Here is a 22,236-nt window from a genome sequence, read left to right as displayed (position 1 = left end):
AGATTTTTTGCATACTTTTTTAACAATGCTTCCCACATAATTTAACATACCAAATAAACCTAATTAGTTTAACATCTCTCTTTTTCAAGGTGAGAAGCAAATTCTTTGATACTCTCTAAGGGCCATTTCAGAAATCTCAAAGTTTCTTTGAAGTCAAAAGGGTTCATTTAGAACTTGATTTTGGTAAGTTGTCAAAATGTCGAAAGGTTTGAACATTTCATTAAATAGGATCTCACATCATTTTGAAATAATAGTTACATATTTAACAAAGTGACATCAGAAGATACTAAAGGCAAATACAGAAGGTTAGATAGTTGTAAACAAAATTTAGCTTTTGTAATATTAAGAAAACTGGATTTTCTTAAGTAATCAAAGACCTGATAAAGGCAATATAAAGCACAGTAAATTATTTTCATAAGACACAAAATCTTTGCTTTCCAGGTAGATTAACCAAAAGGTTAAAAAACACCTTTCACAATCTTTTATTGAGAGCAAACCAACAGTCCAAAAAAACTTTTTCCTTTTAACAGAGAGAAAACCAAATTCTAACCTTGTAACAGTGTCCAACATTAAAATTCATTCGTTAAAAACTTAAATACATCCATTCCAACTTCAGTCAGCTTAAACACACATAAAATTTCTTTTCTAAGATTCATTTTCCATAAACGTTCCACAACTTTTTATGTCCATTCAGATTTTTCCTGTATTTTTTTTCTCTTTCTCATTCTGGAACAACCAGTCATTCTATTTCCCTTACCTAACTTTCACCCGTATTATTTCTAAGTAGCTTTAATTATATATATTGATTAAGATTCTTAACCCTTAATATCCCTTATTAGTGAAAACTATGAAGTAAGCAACTGTGGACTATTTATTATACTATCATTTTGTGCATTGACAAATTTATAAACGCATTTTATAATTTCTGGAAGTACATCCTTCCTCATAGTAAATTTTTCAATGTGGCACAAAAACATGTTTACTAAAAGACCCAGATATCTTTAGTTTCTATGTAAAAGGAAGCCAGAAATGAATCAACCTATATTCAGTAATTAAGGTTTCAATATTTTATCATATTTGGAAATGATCTAGATATTCAATGAATATCCATCATTTAATTTATCTCAGTATAAATTTAAGGTTTTAAGTTTCCAAAAAGATTTTGGAAACTATTTAAGTAAACATACCATAAAGCATAATTATTATTGAAAAACATACTTGTAAACTTTCATCTTATTTACATATATTTATTTACTCTAAACAATTATGTTTAGATTACTCATGAACATTTCATGAGACATTAAACAACTAACCATTATCTTAAGTTGTCTTTCTTCCTAACCAATTCTATAACAGAGATAGCATGAGCTTATTTGACTTTCAGTAAACCTAAGTATAATTAAAAAGTAATATATTTAATGCTGATAACTCTAAAAACATGTCTGTTTTGATTAACCAAATAAACCTAAGCTAGCTTTTATTTACTGAAAATTATCCTAGATCACATGAACTTGGAAAACACTTGGGTTAGTTTCTATGTTTCTGAGAATATATCTGATTTATATAAATGCTTATTTGTCTTTAAGCCAATTAAATAGAGCTATTTACAGGTGATAACACCCAGAGGTAGAAAAATATCACACATCTATAACATTCATACATAAACATACAGAAAGATGTAGAGATCCTATAGCTTTCATCTTAAAATTTTAACCATGAGACAGGTGCAATAATGTGCAACTGACTACTTTATTAACAGATCTAAATAGTTTTTCTGGCAGTTAAAGTTCAGCTTACCCAGCCAGAGGCTAAAGATTTTACTAATATTTGTGGAAAAGACTTTTAAGATTTTTCATTAACTTAATTTCCCAAATAGCTCATTCCTTTTTTTTTTTTTTCTGATGAGAAATACCTCCCTGGAGTTGCATTTCAAGAGATGACTCTGGGTTCCTAGAGAAGACCACATAGAACATTTACATCTCAAAGGCACAAAAAAGAGTATAAGTTTCTCCAAAAAGGAACTTTGTTTCCTAAATCCAGATATTTTACAATGTATGCAAGCCTTTTGAGATGAATAGGGGAAGTTTGGGGATTGATCAAAATGATAAGTGGACTTTGATTTGTTTTTAGAACCACCTTTCTGTTCTTATAAGGGCTTAATTTGTTAGACAAGTACAGTTATTTTTAGTTTCTCAAAAAATTGGGCTGCAACCTGAATATCAAGACGCTGACTAAGCCATCCAACTACATTATTTTCAATTTACTTCTTTATATCAGGGAAAAGATCTTCAACTAAGATGGAAACCAAAGATCCCTGTGTTCTAGACTTAGAGCTGTGTTTCTTTAGACTGTTTTAGCAATTCCACAATGGCTTCAGAATGTTTTTCTTTCCCCCTTGTTCCATGGTTTCATTTCAGCTTAAAGAGAAGGCCAAAAAGATTCTGAATAAAAGCTTCAAATTTGGCCAACTTCTGACCATAGAGCTACTTAAAAGAAAAGAAAAAAATCCCTTCAAATACCTTGTCAGGTTTCAGCTGGGACAAACAGTAATATTCCTGTCAATATAAAACAATCCCATGAATACAAGAGGGTCCCCCAAAGAAGATGCAAAAGATAATATCCTCCCAAGACCCAGAGACGCTTCCAACAAAGATAACCCCCTAAGAAGAGACAATTCTCTTGAGAACTGGCAACAGTAGGACCCTAGCCACAAATGGAGTGCAGCCCACATTTCTGCCCAGCCATATTTCGGGGTCCCCCAACCTTTGGTAGTTGCCAAACCAAGTTTTCAGTACCCAAAATGAGACAAACAAAAAGGCAATAGCTGTCATGGAGAAAGAAAGGATTGAATCCAGCCTGTTGCTCACTTAATGCTATTCTGCAATCAATGTCTTTATAAAATATCTTTGTTCACATTAAAGCTCAGATTTTTGCTTCTCCACCAGATATTTCTCAGAGATAGCTGCAAGTCTTCAGAGAAAGACATGTTCCCCAAATATAGGACAGGCATGGAAACTTCCATGGAAGATATGAACGGGTGGGCTGGGCTTTAAGAAAAGCTAGAAGGAAGAGAAACAGTGTATGTGAAGCCACGTGGGGTGTAGAAATGCACTGGCTCATTTGAAAAACCTGAGGAGGAGCTATCGCTGGGGTGGCTTCTGTAGAGGGGTCACCAGTCCATAATATTAGATAGTATGTGGAACTCAGACTGTACTAGACCTTAGGAGTCTATTTACAAGTGATACAATAGGCTTAGGAGTATGGACTTCCTACTGAACTGTGGAAAACCACTCATGGGCTCTGAGCCAAAGAGTAATATTGTATACAGAGTGTATATGCCAAATTAAACCAAGTTTAATGTGGCGTCAATGAGTGGAATAGTTTGATTTCAGAAACCGCAATTTTTACCCGATGAGGAGACATGTAGTTGGTTGTGTGACACTAAAACTAATGAGAAAGACTAAAACTAGAGATACATTTGGGGGACAACATGATATATGTGGCAGCTGAAGCAGTGAAAGTAGATGGAATTTCTGGGTGAGAATCAGCAAAGAAAGAGTAGCCAGATAAGCCTAAGCCATTGGCCGTCTTTACCTTCAGAGGGCGGGAAGAAGAGCTTGGCCAGTGAAATGCCCTGGAAAATTATTAGAAAAGTAGTAGTTAAATAATCTCAAGTCATGGAAACAAAAGGGAAAAGCTCTTCAAGGAGATTGTTGTGAAGATGCTAAAAACTGAAAGGAAACAAATGCTATTCGACAGCCACTGGCTCTACTGACTAGGGAACATTACAAGAAAACTTCCAGTTCAGAGATTGAGGTAGAACTCCAACTGCAGTAAAGAATGGAATGGAGTTAAAATTGGGAGTAGCGTAACTTTTGAAAAAAGTAAAGAAAAGAGGAAGAGTGGAGATTTAAGGAGCTGGTAGGATGAAGAAAAGAATTATCAAAAGCTAATGATCACAATCACCAACATAGTTCTTGAACTATAACAGTATAGTTACACTGACATTTCTCTTACTGACATTTGGCTTTTCCCAACGCACGCATTATCTGACTTGATCCTTATAACAACCATTTTATAGATGAGCAGTCTGCAAATCATAGGGCTGGAAGGACTTATCCAAGTGCCCACACCTCAAAATTAGCAGAGCCATGAAACCAAACCCAGATCTTCTGACTGTATATATAGATGCCCTTCCCATACACCATATTGCCTCTAAGAATAAAATATGCTTCAGAAGTGTGTAGTACTTTTCATGTTACTAAACACACTCTTATACATTATTTTATTCAAATAACAAATGTGGAGGCAGGTGTCACTGTCATCATCACCGGCATCATTGACATTTTACCAGTAAAGAAATAGAGGCAAAAGGAAGTGAAGAGTCTTGCCCGAGATCACATAGCAGAGAGGTTTCAGAGCTGGGACTCAACCCCAGCTGTTCTACCGCAATAGCCTGAGCACGTTTTAAGAACCTGGGAAAATGTACAAGAGAAATTTTAAATTATGTTTTTATGATTGAACCTGGATCACCCATCTATGCTATGCAGTGTATCTTTTTGTCTTGCTCTTCATTAACTTTGTAATTTATTATGGCCCCTGACCTTTCTCTTATTGATATTTGGCTTTTTCTAAAACTAAAAGACAACAACAGTGGTATTATGATTCATGAAATCTCTTTTGGCCTCTCAATCTCTTTTATCTCTCAGAATAGTAGAAGTTTCTAATGGAGTGTACATGTGGATTTTATTTTTAATATAACTAATGTAACTGAGGCAGTTTTTTACTGGACATTTCTATGTACTGTCTCAGGGTTACTATGAGATGACTCTAGCCATTTCCAAAAAAGGATATTTCTGTATGTATTTCCTTTTTGCATTTGCTTCCTTGGAATTCATTCTTCACTGTGAGCCAAAGAATACTTTGCTTTGAGTGAGTAATTCTGCTGAAACGTCATGCTGTTGCTGTCCTCGCACAGGATATCGGAAGACTGTGGGTGGCACAGAGGGTGATGTTTGGTTTCTAGTAGCTGAAACAAGGTTTGCTTTTTCCAATGCTGGTGGCTTGGCACAATCAGCTCAGGTGTCATTTTCAGGAGCTAGGGACAATTTCCCCCATTCCCATCCCCAGAATCAAGAAAAGTTGAAAGATGAGTAGCTGATGGATTGTTGACTGTCGCTAGCTGCCATGTTCCTACTGTGTGCGGTGAAAGTCCCCGAGGCCGTGTCCGACATGCTGATGTCCGAGTTCCACCACCCAGAGACGGTGCAGAGGCTGAACGCCGTCCTCAAGTTCCACACGCTCTGGAGGTTTCGCTATCAGGTCTGGCCCAGGATGGAGGAGGGAGCACAGCAGATTTTTAAGGTGAGGGATGTTTCCCACATGGGAATTAGATTAGCAAACACGACCAAGGCTTATTTAAATCCTTCAACCTCAAATTGACAGTGTTTGGCCAAAGAGATGCTTGTTTATTTCTCTCTGATTATATAAGAAAACCTAACTGATACATGAAGGAATTCTTTTCAAAAGAAAAGGAAACATGCAGGAGGGTGGAGTAAGAAAATCAAGTTCCTATGACCTCAAGATCTCACTACCATCTCAGTACCATCCCTAGAGGGAAGCACATAAGTTTGGGTTATAGTCTTTCAGACATTTCTCTACATGTATACAGATGGAGGGTGAGCAGTTTAACACAAATAGAGATCATATAGATGAAGTCCTTCATTGTATTAATGAATAAACTGAGGCCCAGAGAGGTTTGTCCTGTGCTCTGTAACATTATGTCATAATTATATTTAGACTCATTATAGCTTAGTTTCCATCTTCCTCATCTCCTTTTTCTGGTATCAACTCACAGATTCCACCTCCCAGTATAAATTTCACCCTGCCCTCGCCAGTGCTTGGAATGCCATCCATCCCGATGTTTGACCCCCCGTGGGTCCCTCAGTGCAGCGGGAGTGTCCAGGACCCCATTAATGAAGACCAGTCTGTGAGTAACAGGCACTTCCTTTCCCATATCTTCTTGCTCGACTCTGTACATGTAAGAAAGAGGAACAATGAATGTATAAGGAAATTTGTTCATTCTTGTTGCAAGAATTTAGTAACAACATAGAATCAGCCAAAAAAGACTGTTGTTCTGGTGAATAGAATGGAAACAACTAACATCTGGTAGTAAGCATTTTTAGACCTCCAAGCCAAAACAGCTTTGTTTTATAATCAAAGGAGTGTTCATCTTATAAAACTACTAAAAACATTAAGCATTGATTTCTTGAACAAAGGTAGCACTTTTGCCTCTATATATTAAAAAACAAGTGGTTCATTTAACCTAAAATACATAAGCAGCCAGAAAGCTAATGAGATTGAGCCTGGACAAAAGAAAAGAACTGAGTCGGCAGCTATTGTTTCCTTGTTTGGACCTTTGTCTGTTCTTCTCTTTGACCATTAGTCCGTCATCACAATACCCTCGGAGAACCCCGGATGATATGCTACTCTGTATATCACTGCTCTACATAACATAGTTCATAAATAGACAAGAGCCAAAAATATGTGCTTTTATAAAATGAGTCTTCAAAATATGCCTTCAAAAGTTTACCTACTGAATAACATTTTTCTAAATTGCAAGACTAACGTAGAAAATTTAGAAGACAAAGCAAAAAAAAAAAAAAAAACAGAAAAAGAACACATTTCTTTACACAAATCCATGATTATTTCCTTGCCCAAGTTCCCATGGGATTTAGGGCAATTGGTATACCAATAGTAATGATTTTTGATATGTATCACAAAGTATCCCCAGTTATGGTATACAATTTTGCCTTCATATAATAGAAGAGGAAAGTGTCTTCTTTATTCACATTAACTTGTATAGTTTTTTTAATGCCACTGAATGGCAAAAAACAAAGTTAATTGGCTTTTTTATTCACACTTCATTAAAAAGTTAGTTGAATATATGAAATCAGGTTGAACATTTTTGCATATCATACATACATTTTCTAGGCATGTATAATTTTCTTTGAAAAACTGTTTGAATTCTGTACCCATCAAAATATTTCAACTCTTCTGCATACAGTACCATCATATCTGACAGTTCCATGCCGAACAGAAAGGCACAACTTGTTCTTTCTCCAAATACACAGTAATTCTGGCAGCTGAACCACTGGCTTCAGGATCTTTAGTTTTTCTCCCACACAGGTGATGGATTCATTTGAGCCAAACATGTTCTCTCTCCCAGCTTCACAGTGAATTTGAAGCCAAGTCTGATTCTATATCCAGTTTTCTTTCTCTCCATCCACAATTTTTACCTTACCTTATTATATTAAACCAACCTAATTGCTGGCTCTGAAAATGAATTTCCAAATGCCCTTCATTGCTATTGTGTCACCATCATAGGAAAGCCTTAATGTTGTGTTTGATCTTATGTTAAGGTCAGGCAAAAAGGCAGCTTCTATGATTTATTTCAGTCCTTCAGAAGAACGACCAACACCTCTTATCTGTCTCTAAACCCTATGTGGCCACTGGCCAAGAAAGAGATGTAGAATTGCTATTGTATGTAGACAACACTTCAAACTGGTGGTGAAGAACTTCAGTGATGACTTCCCTGCTCTGAGACCAATGACTTTGTCCCCAAAGCTCTTAGAATTTGTCTCAGCATAAGCATCATGATTAAGGCACAAATAGAATAACCATTTCGCAGGGTGAATAATCTCTCCTTTATTTTTCTATATCCATTATGTCTTTCCAGCTGGAAAACAGGGTCAGATTTTATGTTCAGCCTTAGTAACACTATCAAGCTCTCATAATTTCCATTCAGTAACTTTGTTTCTACAAATACTGTTAAGTGCTACTGTATTTATGTACAAAAATTAAGTTTTTATAGTGTGCTAAATACCTAAGATACAAAAATGAAATAAATCACATAACAAATTGCTTTATCTGAGAAATAGATCTCTTTTGTCTTCTTTCCATCATTCTGACTTTCTTTTATTAATTTTATGAAGTAAATGTCATTCGTTTAAAACCAGTTCAAAAATTTTTAGAAAGAAATCAAGTAGTAACATTTTTTATTTGATTTTAATGTTGAAAGGGTGTATCATTGGTATCATATCAAATCCTAAGGGTAAAAATAAGATTTTTTCCAGAAATTCCTGAAGAATTATTCTGATTGAGTGAAAAAGAATAGCTTAGATATACACAACCTGGAAACTTGGTTGGAAAAAACCCATACATTTGTGTAATTCACTGGAACAGTCTTAGCACTTGTGACCATGCAGAAGAGCTGCTGCTAAATAAACTCACCTCCATCTCTTCATAGAAATCTTTTTCAGCCCGGGCTGTGTCCCGCTCCCATCAAAGAGCAGAGCACATCTTAAAGAACTTGCAACAGGAGGAAGAGAAGAAACGTCTTGGTCGAGAAGCCAGCCTCATCACCGCCATCCCCATCACCCAGGAGGCCTGCTACGAGCCCACATGCACACCCAACTCGGAGCCAGAGGAAGAAGGTGCCCTCTATGCGTGGAACTGCTTAGGGGACGGAGTGACGGGAAAGGGAAAGACTTGCTTGGAAAGAAACATTGACAATTTTATGTGACATGAGATGATATGCTCCCTCTAGCTCTGTCTCACCTCCTGACACTGTCCAAAGGAAAAGGTGTCATTTTCTAAACATTTAGAGTTTACCTGTTTACAGAAGGGGATGTTAGCCACACTGAATAAACCAATGTGATGGCCCAAGCAGTGACTGTGATTCAGGGAACAGCTGAATCCGGGGTATGTGTTCAAGTAAAGGAGTCAATCTTTCCTCATTAAATAAGGGGTTAGTCCATCAACTACTTTCAACCTTTACAAGCGCAGGCCTGGTTGGTATCAGAAAATGATTTACAAGCCATTCTAAATTCAATGATTCTCTACCCTGCTTTGGTGGAATCTTTGGGAGGAATTTTCTGTCTTCCTATAAATTGTTTTTTATTTCCCTTCCTTAGTACTCTCTAAATTACTTAAGCCTGTGCTCTGAGAGCACTGTACAGTTGTGATGTAAGGACAGCTATAGTTGCAATGATGATAACCTGTTTGTTATAAAATCAAAGTTCACATTCCCCATTTTCTTTGCCAGTAGAAGAAGTCACCAATCTGGCATCCCGTCGACTGTCTGTCAGTCCATCCTGTACCTCCAGCACTTCCCACAGGAACTACTCCTTCCGCCGAGGGTCAGTCTGGTCGGTGCGTTCAGCCGTCAGTGCCGAAGGTGTGTCCTCTTGCAAATATGCTCTCTGTTCCTCCTGATGTATGTTTGGAAACATTTTCCAGTGAATATTATTATCTCACTTCACTATACTATCTTCATTAAATAACTTGTTTCACATCTTGAAGTTATAAAAAGTATTAGGTTGAATGATACTCTAAAAAGTATTATAACTGACTTTACCCATCAATTGTCCTTTCATACTTGGCTCTATTTTAATTACATCACATGGAATCCTGTGCTGAGGGTTTGGTAGGCATTATTCTAGGCAGTTAACAGTTTTCATCCCTGGGTATACATTACAATCAGCTGGGGAGCTTTACAAAAATGCCCCAGACACACCCAAGATCAAATTGGAATCTCTAAGGTGAGACCCACACATCAGCATTTTTAAATCTATTCAGGGGATTCTAGTATCTCACCAAGACCCCATAGAATGCTTTAGGATGCTGTTCTGGGATACAGTAGTCCCTTCTTATCCATGATTTTGCTCTCCAAGATTTTTTCAGTTTCAGTTACATGCAGTCCTGAAGCAGATGATCCTCGTTCTGATATATCATCAAGTCCATGTTAGTAGCACTATGTCACAATGCGTACATCACTCACCTCACTGCATCTCATCACATAGACATCTGTCATCTCACATCATCATGATGAGAGGCTGAGTACAGTATATAATAGTTATTTTGAGAGAGAGACCAATTCACATAACTTTTATTACAGTATATTATAATTATTCTTTTTTATTATTAATGTTAATTTCTTAAAGTACCTTTATAAATTAAACTTTGTCATAGGTAGGTATGTATAGGAAAAATAGAGTATATGTATAGGAAAATACATACAGTTTCAAGCATCCATTCACAAATCTTTAATGTATCTCTCACAAATAAGGGTGGGGGGGCAGTCACTGTGATTTAACAAATTATGCTGGGAAAGCATCAAAAGACCAAAGTTCATGCTACTCCTGCAGTAAATCTGATCCCAAGGTGGAAAAGTAATATTCTTCAGTTCCAAGAATTTAAGAAATACGTTTCTCTAATAATGAATAACTGTCTGGGACTCACTGCTTCATGAATATACAAATTTCATCACTGATTTATAAGGTTGTCAAAAAGTGGTGCAGAAACCAGTGGTTCTCAACCCTTGGCTGCACAACCCTGGGAAACTTCAAAAATGACTGATAGTAATTAATCACAATTTATGGGATGGGACTCAAGGCACATCTGTATTTTTTTAAATAACACTTTTATTAAGATATAATTCACATACATAAAATTCAGCCTTTTGAAGTACTCAGTGCCGTGGTTATTAGTGTATTCATAGAATACACAATCATCACCACTATCTAATTAGCTCTTATCTACCACTTCCCTCAACTCCTGACAAGTAATAATCTATTCCTTATTTCTATGGAATTGCCTATTCTACACATTTCACATAAATGGAATCATACAATATGTGGCCTTTTATTACTGGATTCTTTCATTTAACCTAGTATTTTCAAGGTTCATTTGTGTGTGTCATATATAAATTCTTCATTCCTTCTTATTACCAGGTAATGTTCCATTATAGGGATATACCTCATTTTATTTGTCAGTTCATCAGGTAGAGGATGTTTGGTGGTTTCCATTTTTTTTGGCTATTATGAATTATGCTGCCATTTGCAGTTATGAACAAGCTTTGTGGGGAAAACAGGCTATTTTCAAAAGTGACTGTATCATTTTATATTCCTGCCAAAAGGTAGGAGGGTTCTGACTGCTCTACACCCTCAAACAGCCAAAGTAATCTTGGAAATGAAGAACAAAGTTGGAGGACTCACACTTGCCAGTTTCAGAACTTAAGTACAAAACTGCAGTAATCAAGATTGATGTTAACATAAGGATTGACATAAAGATCAAGGGACTAGAACTGAACTGCCAGAAGTAAAACATTGGATTTATGTTGGTTTCATGTTTGGAAAGGGTGCTAGGAATATTCAATGGGCAAAGAATAATTTTTTCAACAAATTATGCTGGGACAACTAAATAGTTGTGCACAAAAAATGTTAAGTAGACCTTGAGCTGAGAACTGTTGTTACATTAGAATTACAATTCTGAGAAAAGCACCCCATTTATGCCAATTCTGTCTCCCCCTTCAGATGAGGAGCACACCACCGAACACACACCAAACCACCATGTGCCTCAGCCCCCACAGGCAGTGTTCCCAGCATGCATCTGTGCAGCCGTGCTCCCCATTGTTCATCTCATGGAAGATGGTGAGGTGCGGGAAGATGGAGTAGCAGGTACAGTTTTGACTAGTAAAACCATCAGTAACTCCAACAAAATACTTAAACTGTCCATCTGATAGAGGACAATAGCGTGCTCTTGATGATATGAACTCCTGATCATGTGTTGAGTGGTTTTATGCATATATTATAATTACAGATTTGTAGTACACTGTGCTAACACTATTGCTTTCCCCATCTCCTCCTCCCACCAGCTTTACAACCCAGAAATTGCATGCAAAATAAGTTATTTGGCCCAGGAGAATTGTTTATGACCAGAGGGCAGAACAACACTTATGTGTCCACATGGAAATCAAATAGTAATTTTGGCCGCCTTAGAAATCTTAGCTATTGACTGGGCACCACCAATGCCACCTCTCCCACTTGAGTGCCTTCCCAGAGGTACTACCCAAAGAAAATAATTGTCAAGTGAAATGAAAAGCCAGGGGTAAAGAGGTGTTACATATGTGGTTATATTAATATAACATTCTTAATGTTATTTTAAAAAAAGCTTGTGAGTCAATAATGATTTTCTGAAACCCCAATTAGAAAAACAGGTAAAGGATATAAACACAATTAATCCAATAACATCTATAAACAGCATTGTTGCTTAAAACAACAATGAAATCTTACATTTCAGCTAAAAAATTGCAAAGAGCATTTTAAATGAAAATATCCATAGTTGGTAAAGATTCAGGGAAAAGAGGATCCTCTTCTTTTCAGCATCTTGCTAACGGGAATGTAGAATCCAATACAAGCATTCTGGAACAAAATTTCATGATATGTGTCAAAAACCTTAAAAATGTGAAAACCTTTGACATAGATTTTGACTTCTAGTAGTTTCCTGAGGCAATTAGGAGGGCTGTGTAAAGGTTTATACAGATGCTGTACATTGTACATTATTTAAAGTAATAACAAATACTTGAAAAGAGTTTGAATGTCCAACAACAGGCAGTTAGTTCATTGTGGTACCTCCATGTAACAGCATCTTATGCACATTAGACATAACATTCTAGAAAAATATTAATATAAAAAGTGTTCAATATATTGGTAAGTAAAAAACTGAGTACTAAAGAATACTTTCTACAGGGTATTGTTTAAAAATATGTGCAAATATATATTTCATATATATAAAAGGACACACTCCAAAATGGTTGCAGTTGTTCCTATGATTGTTACACTCACCAGTCTCATTTTTCTGTATTTTCCTGTACTTTTCATAGTTTTAAGCATTAAATTGCCTTATTCAATTAGAATAAAAGCATTATAATGGCAATTTTGCAGCCAATTTCAACCTAAGAAAAACCCATACCTATTTTAATTATCTATGAAGACACATGAAAGCTAAAGCTTACATTTGTATCTTTTAATATTTATTTATATAGCTCTTAATTTTAATTGGATAGTTAGTTTCTGAAGCAAACAATTCGCATAATCTAAAATACACGCTGAATAATAAATTCATGCTAAATTCTATATTCTGAGCTTGGAAAAGTAAGCTAATTAAACCATGTAGACTGCGGATCACCCAGTGCTTACCCACCGCTCACTTTTACCCACCTGCTTTCTTAGATTGGACATTTACAGACAGTCTTAGCCTGACCACCTTTCCCAAATAAGTAGTACTTTGTTTCACATTGGGAATAATTTATTCCTAAGCCAACCTTATCAGAAATGGGAGCCTAATTACTACTGGCTCAACTATTTTATCTTGCTGAAGGAGATTCTATTTAAGGCATTTGTGTGAAGAGTAAATGATCATCTCTAATTCATATGCATTCTAAAGCAAAACATAGTTTCTAAAGACCAAATAATTAGTTTAGGGATTTCTCTATACAACAGTGAAATATGACTCTAATATTTGCCAATGCTAATATTAGGATGATTTCCAAAACAAAGATTCACAATTATATACTTTAAAAAAAATGAGGTATAGCTGAATATAACATTGTATTAGTTTTAGGTCTACAATATAATTGTTTGATATATATGTATATATTGCAAGATGATTATCACAATAAATTTAGTTAACATTCATCACCACACATAGTTATTCATTTTTTTCTTAGGATGGGAACTTTTAAGATCTACTTTCTTAGCAACTTTCAGATATACAATACAGCATTGTAACCATGCTGTACATTAAATTCCCAGGATTTATTTATCATATAACTGGAAGTATGTGCATTTTGACCACCTCACTTATTTCCTCCACTCCCTACCCCCTGCCTCTAGCAACTACCAGTCTGTACTCTATGAGTTTCTTTTTTTTTTTTTAGATTCCACATATAAGTGACATCATACAGTATTATATTTCTCTGTGTGACTTTTTTCACATAACATAATATCCTCAAAGCCCATCTACATTGTTGCAAGTGGCAGGATATCTGTTTTTTTAGGCTGAATTAGATTCCATTGCACATCACAAATGTGTTCTTTACATAAGCAACACTAATACCTAAAGACCATCTTATACTTTTTTGTTACCTTTTCTTTACGGTGAAAATGTTCAGACACAACAACAAAGAGAACAAATAGCCACCTTTCAATAGAAAAAGAGATCACAGAATCTTGTTAAGGCACAAAAGAACTAAATTAAAACTTAGTAAATTGTTTAAATACTTTATCTAATAGGTCTATCTCCATCTTAAGAGAAATGTTCAATTTCCTTTCTCCTCTAAAGTGAGCGCTGTGGCCCAGCAAGTCTTATGGAATTGTCTAATTGAAGATCCATCAACAGTTCTTCGACATTTTCTGGAAAAACTGACCATCAGCAATAGACAAGTAAATTCCTCTTTCCTTATAATGCAGCTGTGTGTCTGTGTGTGTGACCACTGTTAAAAGTGAGCAGTGGACTTCATATTGTGCCATGCTCACAATATCAATGTCCTCCGACACTTAGCCAATGAGTACTTTAGATAATGATCATGATGCACAATATTAAACTTTGCTGTTTTCTTTCAAATGTCTCCATTAGCTGGTGCCTCCATATGTGGATGGTACACTGCTAATGATGACTCTAGATCCCAAAAGATTCTCAGTCTTTTAAATAAGGAGTAAATTCAGTATAAAGTTTCTAGCATTAGGCACATTTGTTGAATTCTGATTGCTCTGTAGTCTGTGATGCAAGTAGAATTATTAGAATATGTTAAAACTTTCCATTAATCAAAGATGCTAACTTACCAGGCCAACCTGTAAGAAAATAATGCCAAATAAAAGTAATTTTCTGAGTAATAGCAAAATACATTTAGGATTAAAAATTATTTGTTCATTTCTGTGTTATGGTCCTGTTTACTGGAAGATTAGGTTTATTTTCTGGAAGGTAAGGCTAATTACAGACATCTCCATTTATCCTCTTGGAGGTAGCTTTATATCTTTGACTTGAAACCTAGGAAGTAGAATTATGAAGTTCAGTCAGCGTGGTTTGTTTAATGGCTTCTCAAGACAGTTTGCCTCACATTTCCATCACACTTGGCAACCATAGCATAGCTGACTAAATATGCAGATTTCCGGTGATTTGCCAGTGACCTATAGACACAGTCTAACCTTTTGTTTTTAAAAAATTTTGACTGACTACTGCTCAGTGGTTTCATAGGTTAGTTTCTAGAAGAAGGTGTTACGGTAGCTTAAATACTATTTAACGAGTATCACATATACTATATTAAAACACTGAACGTAATGGAAATCAATATGTGGGCAAAAGTAAGAAAATTTCCACCCCACTTGCTTTTCAAGAAGTTAATTTTATTTCCTACAGTATGACAGCTGAATGAGACATAGAAATTCTGTTCTTCCTTTAGGATGAGTTAATGTACATGCTGCGCAAACTTCTCCTGAATATTGGAGACTTTCCCGCTCAGACATCTCACATCCTATTCAACTACTTGGTGAGTTTCAGGCTTCAGTAGGTTAAGTGTTCATTTCCAAGTGGGAAGGAGGAACATTAAAAAAAAAGGTCTTAGGAGATTTTTTTTCCATTAAGTCTTCATCAGTTATGTGACTGAAGGTGAATTGTCATCAGCTAAATTCACCACTGTTTGTATGGAGAATACCCACCTGGCACAATCCTTAGCATATGGTGGGTGCTCAGAAGTGCAATTTCCTGTCTTCCTTTTAGCATTGTACAACTTCCTTGTGTTCATTCTTAGTTCTGGCTTTCTATTGAGAAAGCATATTTATCACTTCTAGTCATTTTTCACCTTTTCCTATCTCAGTTTAAAATACATACACACACGTGCTCACTTCGGCAGCACATATACTAAAATTGGAATGATACAGAGGAGATTAGCATGGCCTCTGTGCAAGGATGACATGCAAATTTGTGAAGCGTTCTATATAAAAAAAAATAATAATAATAAAATAAAATGCACACACACACACACACAGACAAATGTTACCCTAGATGAAAAGTATTTGTAAGTGCTTTTTTCCATGGCAACTATGCTTTAAACCGTTCTGACAGCTCCTTCCTGAACCCTCCAGAATTTGCTTGTTTTTTCATATTCTCCTCCTTACACCCCAAATGAATATGTAGTTTTGGGACCATTGGCATGATGCCTGTTCTTTGAAATTGCACCTTCATCCAGGCAGACAGATGGCCAAGTGAATCTCTCTGTGGGGAGAACTTCTCCTTTCTCCCGTACTTTCATCAATCTTCTAGCAGGTGGGGAAATAGAAGACCTATCCATATGCATCTGCAGCAAAATGATAAATTTAACTCAGACTACAACTCTAGTGTGCAGAAGAAATTTGTAATTCCTTTCTCTTGTCTATGACTGATCTGGTTTTTCCTTTTGAGTGCCCACCTGCTGGTTGGCAAGGGAAAAAATGTAAATAAGTGTCCAATCCAGTTTTAAGTGCAGACTGATGAAAATATATAAATAGTAACTTTGGATAGTGTTAAGTCTCTCTTGACTAAAATACTTAGTCTCCAGGAATTCTCCTTCCTTCCAACCACTTTTATCTATCAACACTCTGTGGAGTCAGGGAGAAAAAAGGCCTTTGTTCAACATTCTACCCCTTGTCAAACATTTACAGAGGGCCCCTCCCTCTGTAAAACAAAATGAATGCTCTTTTTCTGGCTGGTTGCTGGATACCCAACTGGCAGAAGAGAAAGTCAATGGGTGCTGTAATTAAGGGCCTGTCTTCTCTCTGTGGGGTTTGCTGAGAGATTGAACTCCAGTTTGTACTGGTGCTGTAGACTTCTCTGAGTTCTGGTTGTGAGTCCCATATGGCTTCAACCGGCCAGAGCATCCTGCTCAGGGACAGCAAGCCTCTGGCAATTCTATCCAGAGAGTTCTCAGCCAAACTTTCTATTTCTTGGTCCTGTCTACACCACACAAAAAAACAAAGGTAGATTATCAGAGCCAAATATCAGGGCCTCTCTCAGTTTACGTATGTGCCCTGCCAAGTTTACGTTGCATCCAGGTGGTATCGAAAAGCTTTGAGGTAAACTCCTGTCAGACACCCGAACAGAGACTGGTGGCAAAGCATGCCTGCCCTCCCCCAGGTCACTGGGTAGGGGAAATGCTTACTGGGACCATTACTCTCCTTTGTTCTTTAGCCCTGGGACAAGAAGATGGATATTTCATTTCCCTTCTGCCATTCTGTCTTCTGTCAATTCCAAATAAGCCTTAATGGTATACATAAGTCCTCCAAACCTGGTAATTAATGAGCTAATAGAGAAAAGGGCTGGCAGCACTTTGGCCTTGATGTATAATCTTGTTTTGCATGAATATAAATTCTAGTTTGTGCTTTTCTATCTAGACATTTATCTTCCCCCCAATCCCAAGCGCATGGATGCTTTGGGTGGACTAGGGAAAGGGTCTTCTACTCAGAATGGCAAAACAGTGTAGAGCAGAGTCATTTTTAAGCCATAACTCTAAATATACCTCTCTTTTTTCCTAACTATTACGGATGTGTCTGGTGGGGATATTGAAGACACTGACCTGTCTCTTCCACACTTTGTTAGAGATGTTTAAACCCACTGCATAATTTGACCCAGTGATCTTCAACCTGGGATATGAGCACATCTGTGGGGTATGTGAGCCATTTGAAAGGGTTTGGTACCCAGATATTTTTAAGGGAATAAATCTCCAAATCCTCAACTTACAGATATGCACTAACACTTCTTGAGCATGCCTGCCATCTCAATCACCCTTCTCCTACTGTACATGAGAAAGGCCCATCCCAACCATTCCAGACATCAGCAGGCTGCATTAATAGGCATGCAAGACAGAATCACAAGTACTGTCTGAGTCTTAAGGAAGCCTCATTTATGATTGATCAAGGCACCTGAGACCCATAGGACTTCCCAACTTTTCCTCCTTTATGGATTTCTAACAGGATTAAGTCTGGCCCTCATCCGGGGTTAAGCCTTCAGAACCACCAGAGCAGATTAGGTTAGTGACACTGATTCTTTCAATGTAACTAGAAAGTTTTCTAGGATAAAATTTTAAAGAAACAATGGATAAAAGTCATGGTGGGGGGGAGACTTTTATATTATTTCTTTCTGATTTTGTTGTGCATTTCCTTTTCTTTTTTTTTTTCTTTTGGTATCATTAATCTACAATTACATGAGAAACATTGTTTACTAGACTCTCCCCATCATCAAGTCCCCCCCACATATCCCATTACAGTCACTGTCCATCAGCGTAGTAAGATGCTATAGAATCACTACTTGTTTTCTCTGTGCTATACTGACTTCCCTGTGCCCCTCCCACTACATTATGTGTGCTAATCGTAATGCCCATTTTTCCCCTTATCCCTCCCTTCCCACCCATCCTCCCCAGTCCCTTTCCCTTTGGTAACTGTTAGTCCATTCTTGGGTTCTGTGAGTCTGCTGATGTTTTGTTCCTTCAGTTTTTTCTTTGTTCTTATACTCCAGAGATGAACGAAATCATTTAATACTTGTCCTTCTCCGCCTGGCTTATTTCACTGAGCATAACACCCTCTAGCTCCATCCATGTTGTTGCAAATGGTAAGATTTGTTTTCTTCTTATGGCTGAAGAATATTCCATTATGTATATGTACCACCTCTTCTTTATCCGTTCATCTACTGATGGACACTTAGGTTGCTTCCATTTCCTGGCTATTGTGAAAAGTGCTACGATAAACATAGGGGTGCATATGTCTTTTTCAAACTGGGCGGCTGCATTCTTAGGGTAAATTCCTAGGAATGGAATTCCTGGGTCAAATGGTATTTCTATTTTGAGTTTTTTGAGGAACCTTCATACTGCTTTTCACAATGGTTGAACTAATTTACATTCCCACCAGCAGTGTAGGAGGGTTCCCCTTTCTCCACATCCTCGCCAACATTTGTTGTTGTTTGTCTTTTGGATGGTGGCTGTCCTTACTGGTGTGAGGTGATATCTCCTTGTAGTTTTAATTTGCATTTCTCAGACGATTAGTGATGTGGAGCATCTTTTCATGTGTCTGTTGGTCATCTGAATTTCTTCTTTGCAGAAGTGTCTGTTCAGATCCTGTGCCCATTTTTAATAGGATTATTTGCTTTTTGTTTGTTGAGGTGTGTTAGCTCTTTATATATTTTGGATGTCAAGCCTTTATCAGCTATGTCATTTATGAATATATTCTCCCATACTGTAGGTTGCCTTTTTGTTCTATTGATGGTGTCCTTTTCAGCCTGATATAGTCCCACTTGTTCATTTTTGCTTTTGTTTCCCTTGCCTGGGGAGATATGTTCATGAAGAAGTTACTCATGTTTATGTCCAAGAGATTTTTGCCTATGTTTTTTTGGAAGAGTTTTATGGTTTCATGACTTACATTCAGATCTTTGATCCATTTCAAATTTAATTTTGTGAATAGGGTTAGACAATTATTCAGTTTCATTCTTTACATGTAGCTGTCCAATTTTGCTAACACCAGTTGTTGAAGGCTGTCATTTCCCAATTTTATGTCCATGGCTCCTTTATTGTATATTAATTGACCATATATATTTGGGTTAATATCTGGACTTTCTATTCTGTTCCACTGGTCTGTGGGTCTGTTCTTGTGCCAGTACCAAATTATCTTGATTACTGTGGCTTTGTAGTAGAGCTTGAAGTTGGGAAGCGAGATCCCCTCCTCTTTATTCTTCCTTCTCAGGATTGCTTTGGCTATTCGGGGTCTTCTGTGGTTCCACATGAATTTTTGAACTATTTGTTTCAGTTCGTTGAAGAATGCTGTTGGTATTTTGATAGGGATTGCATTGAATCTGTTGATTGCTTTAGGCAGGATGGCCATTTTTACAATATTAATTCTTCCTAGCCAAGAGCATAGATGAGTTTCCATTTGTTAGTGTCCTGTTTGATTTCTCCTAAGAGTGTCTAGTAGTTTTCAGGGTATAGGTCTTTCACTTCCTTGGTTAGGTTTATTTCTAGGTATTTTATTCTTTTTGATGCAATTGTGAATGATATTGTTTTCCTGATTTCTCTTTTGCTAGTTTATCATTAGTGAATAGGAAAACAACAGATTTCTGTGTATTAATTTTGTATCCTGCAACTTTGCTGAATTCAGATATTAGTTCTAGTAGTTTTGGAGTGGAGTCTTTAGGGTTTTTTTATGTACAATATCATGTCATCTGCAAATAGTCACAGTTTAACTTCTTCTTTACCAATCTGGATGCCTTGTATTTCTTTGTTTTGTCTGATTGCCATGGCTAGGACCTCCAGTACCACGTTGAATAACAGTGGGGATAGTGGGCATCCCTGTCTTGTTCCTGATCTCAGAGGAAAAGCTTTCAGCTTCTCGCTGTTAAGTATGATGTTGGCTGTGGGTTTGTCATATATGGCCCTTATTATGTTGAGGTACTTGCCCTCTATACCCATTTTGTTGAGAGATTTTATCATGAATGGAAGTTGAATTTTGTTGATTACTTTTTCAGCACCTATGGAGATGATCATGTTGTTTTTGTCCATCTTTTTGTTGATGTGGTGGATGATGTTGATGGACTTTCTAATGTTGTACCATCCTTGCATCCCTGAGATGAATCCCACTTGATCATGGTGTATGATCCTCTTGATGTATTTTTGAATTTGGTTTGATAATATTTTGTTGAGTACTTTTGCATCTATGTTCATCAGGGATATTGGTCTGTAGTTTTCTTTTTTGGTGGGGTTTTTGCCTGGTTTTGGTATTAAAGTGATGCTGGCTTCATAGAATGAGTTTGTAAGTATTCCCTTCTCTTCTATTTTTTGGAAAACTTTAAGAAGAATGGGTATTATGTGTTCTCTATATGTCTGAGAAAATTCAGCAGTAAATCCGTCTGGCCCAGAAGTTTTGTTCTTGGGTAGTTTTTTGATTACCAATTCAATTTTTTGCTGGTGATTGGTCTGTTTAGATTTTATGTTTCTTCCTTGGTCAGTCTTGGAAGGTTGTATATTTCAAGGAAGTTGTCCATTCTTCTAGGTTTTCCAGCTTGTTAGCATATAATTTTTCAGAGTATTCTCTAATTATTCTTTGTATTTCTGTGGGGTCTGTCATTTTTCCTTTCTCATTTCTGATTCTGTTTATGTGTATAGATTCTCTTTTTCTCTTAATAAGTCTGGCTAGAGGCTTATCTATTTTGCTTATTTTCTCGAAGAACCAGCTCTTGGTTTCACTGATTTTTTCTATTCCTTTATTCTTCTCAATTTTATTTATTTCTTATCTGATCTTTATTACTTCCCTCCTTCTGGCGACTTTGGGCCTCATTTGTTCTTCTTTTTCCAATTTCAATAATTGTGACTTTAGACTATTCATTTGGGATTGTTCTTCCTTCTTTAAATAGGCCTGGATTGCTATGTACCTTCCTCTTAGAACTGCTTTCACTGCGTCCCACAAAAGTTGGGGCTTTCTGCTGTTCTTGTCATTTGTCTACATATATTGCTTGATCTCTGTTTTAATTTGGTCATTGATCCATCGATTATTTAGGAGCATGTTGTTAAGCCTCCATGTGTTTGTGAGCCTTTTTGTTTTCTTTGTACAATTTATTTTGAGTTTTATACCTCTGTGGTCTGAGAAGTTGGTTGGCAGAATTTCAATCTTTTTGAATTTACTGAGGCTCTTTTTGTAAGCTAGTATGTGGTCTATTCTGGAGAATGTTCCATGTGCACTTGAGAAGAATGTGTATCCTGTTGCTTTGGGATGTAGAGTTCTATAGATGTTATATTAGCTCCATCTATTCTAGTGTGTTGTTCAGTGCCTCCGTGTCCTTACTTATTTTCTGTCCAGTGGATCTATCCTTTGGAGTGAGTGGCATGTTGAAGTCTCCTAAAATTAATGCATTGCATTCTATTTCCCCCTTTAGTTCTGTTAGTATTTGTTTCACATATGCTGGTGCTCCTGTGTGTGGGTGCATATATATTTATAATGGTTATATCCTCTTGTTGGACTGAGCCCTTTATCATTATGTAATGTCCTTCTTTATCTCTTGTTACTTTCTTTGTTTTGAAGTCTATTTTGTCTGATACAAGTACTGCAACACCTGCTTTTTTCTCCCTATTGTTTGCATGAAATATCTTTTTCCTTCCCTTCACTTTTAGTCTGTGTATGTCTTTGGGTTTGAGGTGAGTCTCTTGTAAGCAGCATATAGATGGGTCTTACTTTTTTATGCATTCTATTACTCTGTGTCTTTTGATCGTTGCTTTCAGTCCATTTACATTTAGGGTGATTATCGAAAGATATGTACTTTTTGCCATTGCAGGCTTTAGATTCGTGGTTACCAAAGGTTCAAGGGTAGCTTCTTTCCTATCTAACC

The 22,236-nt window shown here is 36.7% G+C and overlaps 1 protein-coding gene and 1 non-coding gene across 19 annotated transcripts in view; both read left to right on the top strand.

Moving 5' to 3' along the window:
• Nucleotides 1–22,236, top strand: part of UNC80 (unc-80 homolog, NALCN channel complex subunit) — a 244,565-nt gene that overhangs the window by 146,637 nt on the left and 75,692 nt on the right. For 16 of the 18 annotated variants that reach the window (XM_036926837.2, XM_036926833.2, XM_036926836.2 and 13 more), the window contains 7 exons: nt 5,183–5,364; nt 5,858–5,989; nt 8,309–8,495; nt 9,107–9,238; nt 11,376–11,519; nt 14,185–14,285; nt 15,302–15,388. In XM_036926837.2, the coding sequence (XP_036782732.2) occupies nt 5,183–5,364; nt 5,858–5,989; nt 8,309–8,495; nt 9,107–9,238; nt 11,376–11,519; nt 14,185–14,285; nt 15,302–15,388 (965 nt within the window). The remainder of the gene's footprint in view (nt 1–5,182; nt 5,365–5,857; nt 5,990–8,308; nt 8,496–9,106; nt 9,239–11,375; nt 11,520–14,184; nt 14,286–15,301; nt 15,389–22,236) is intronic. The other 2 variants (XM_036926834.2, XM_057503590.1) reach the window with 1 other exon arrangement.
• On the top strand, nt 15,736–15,842 carry LOC118932956 (U6 spliceosomal RNA). The gene has a single exon (XR_005032967.1). It is a non-coding gene; the product is annotated as a U6 spliceosomal RNA (small nuclear RNA).

The sequence above is a fragment of the Manis pentadactyla genome, chromosome 6 (assembly GCF_030020395.1).
Source record: "Manis pentadactyla isolate mManPen7 chromosome 6, mManPen7.hap1, whole genome shotgun sequence".
Lineage (NCBI taxonomy): Eukaryota > Metazoa > Chordata > Mammalia > Pholidota > Manidae > Manis > Manis pentadactyla.
This window is presented reverse-complemented; position numbering and strand designations above follow the sequence as displayed.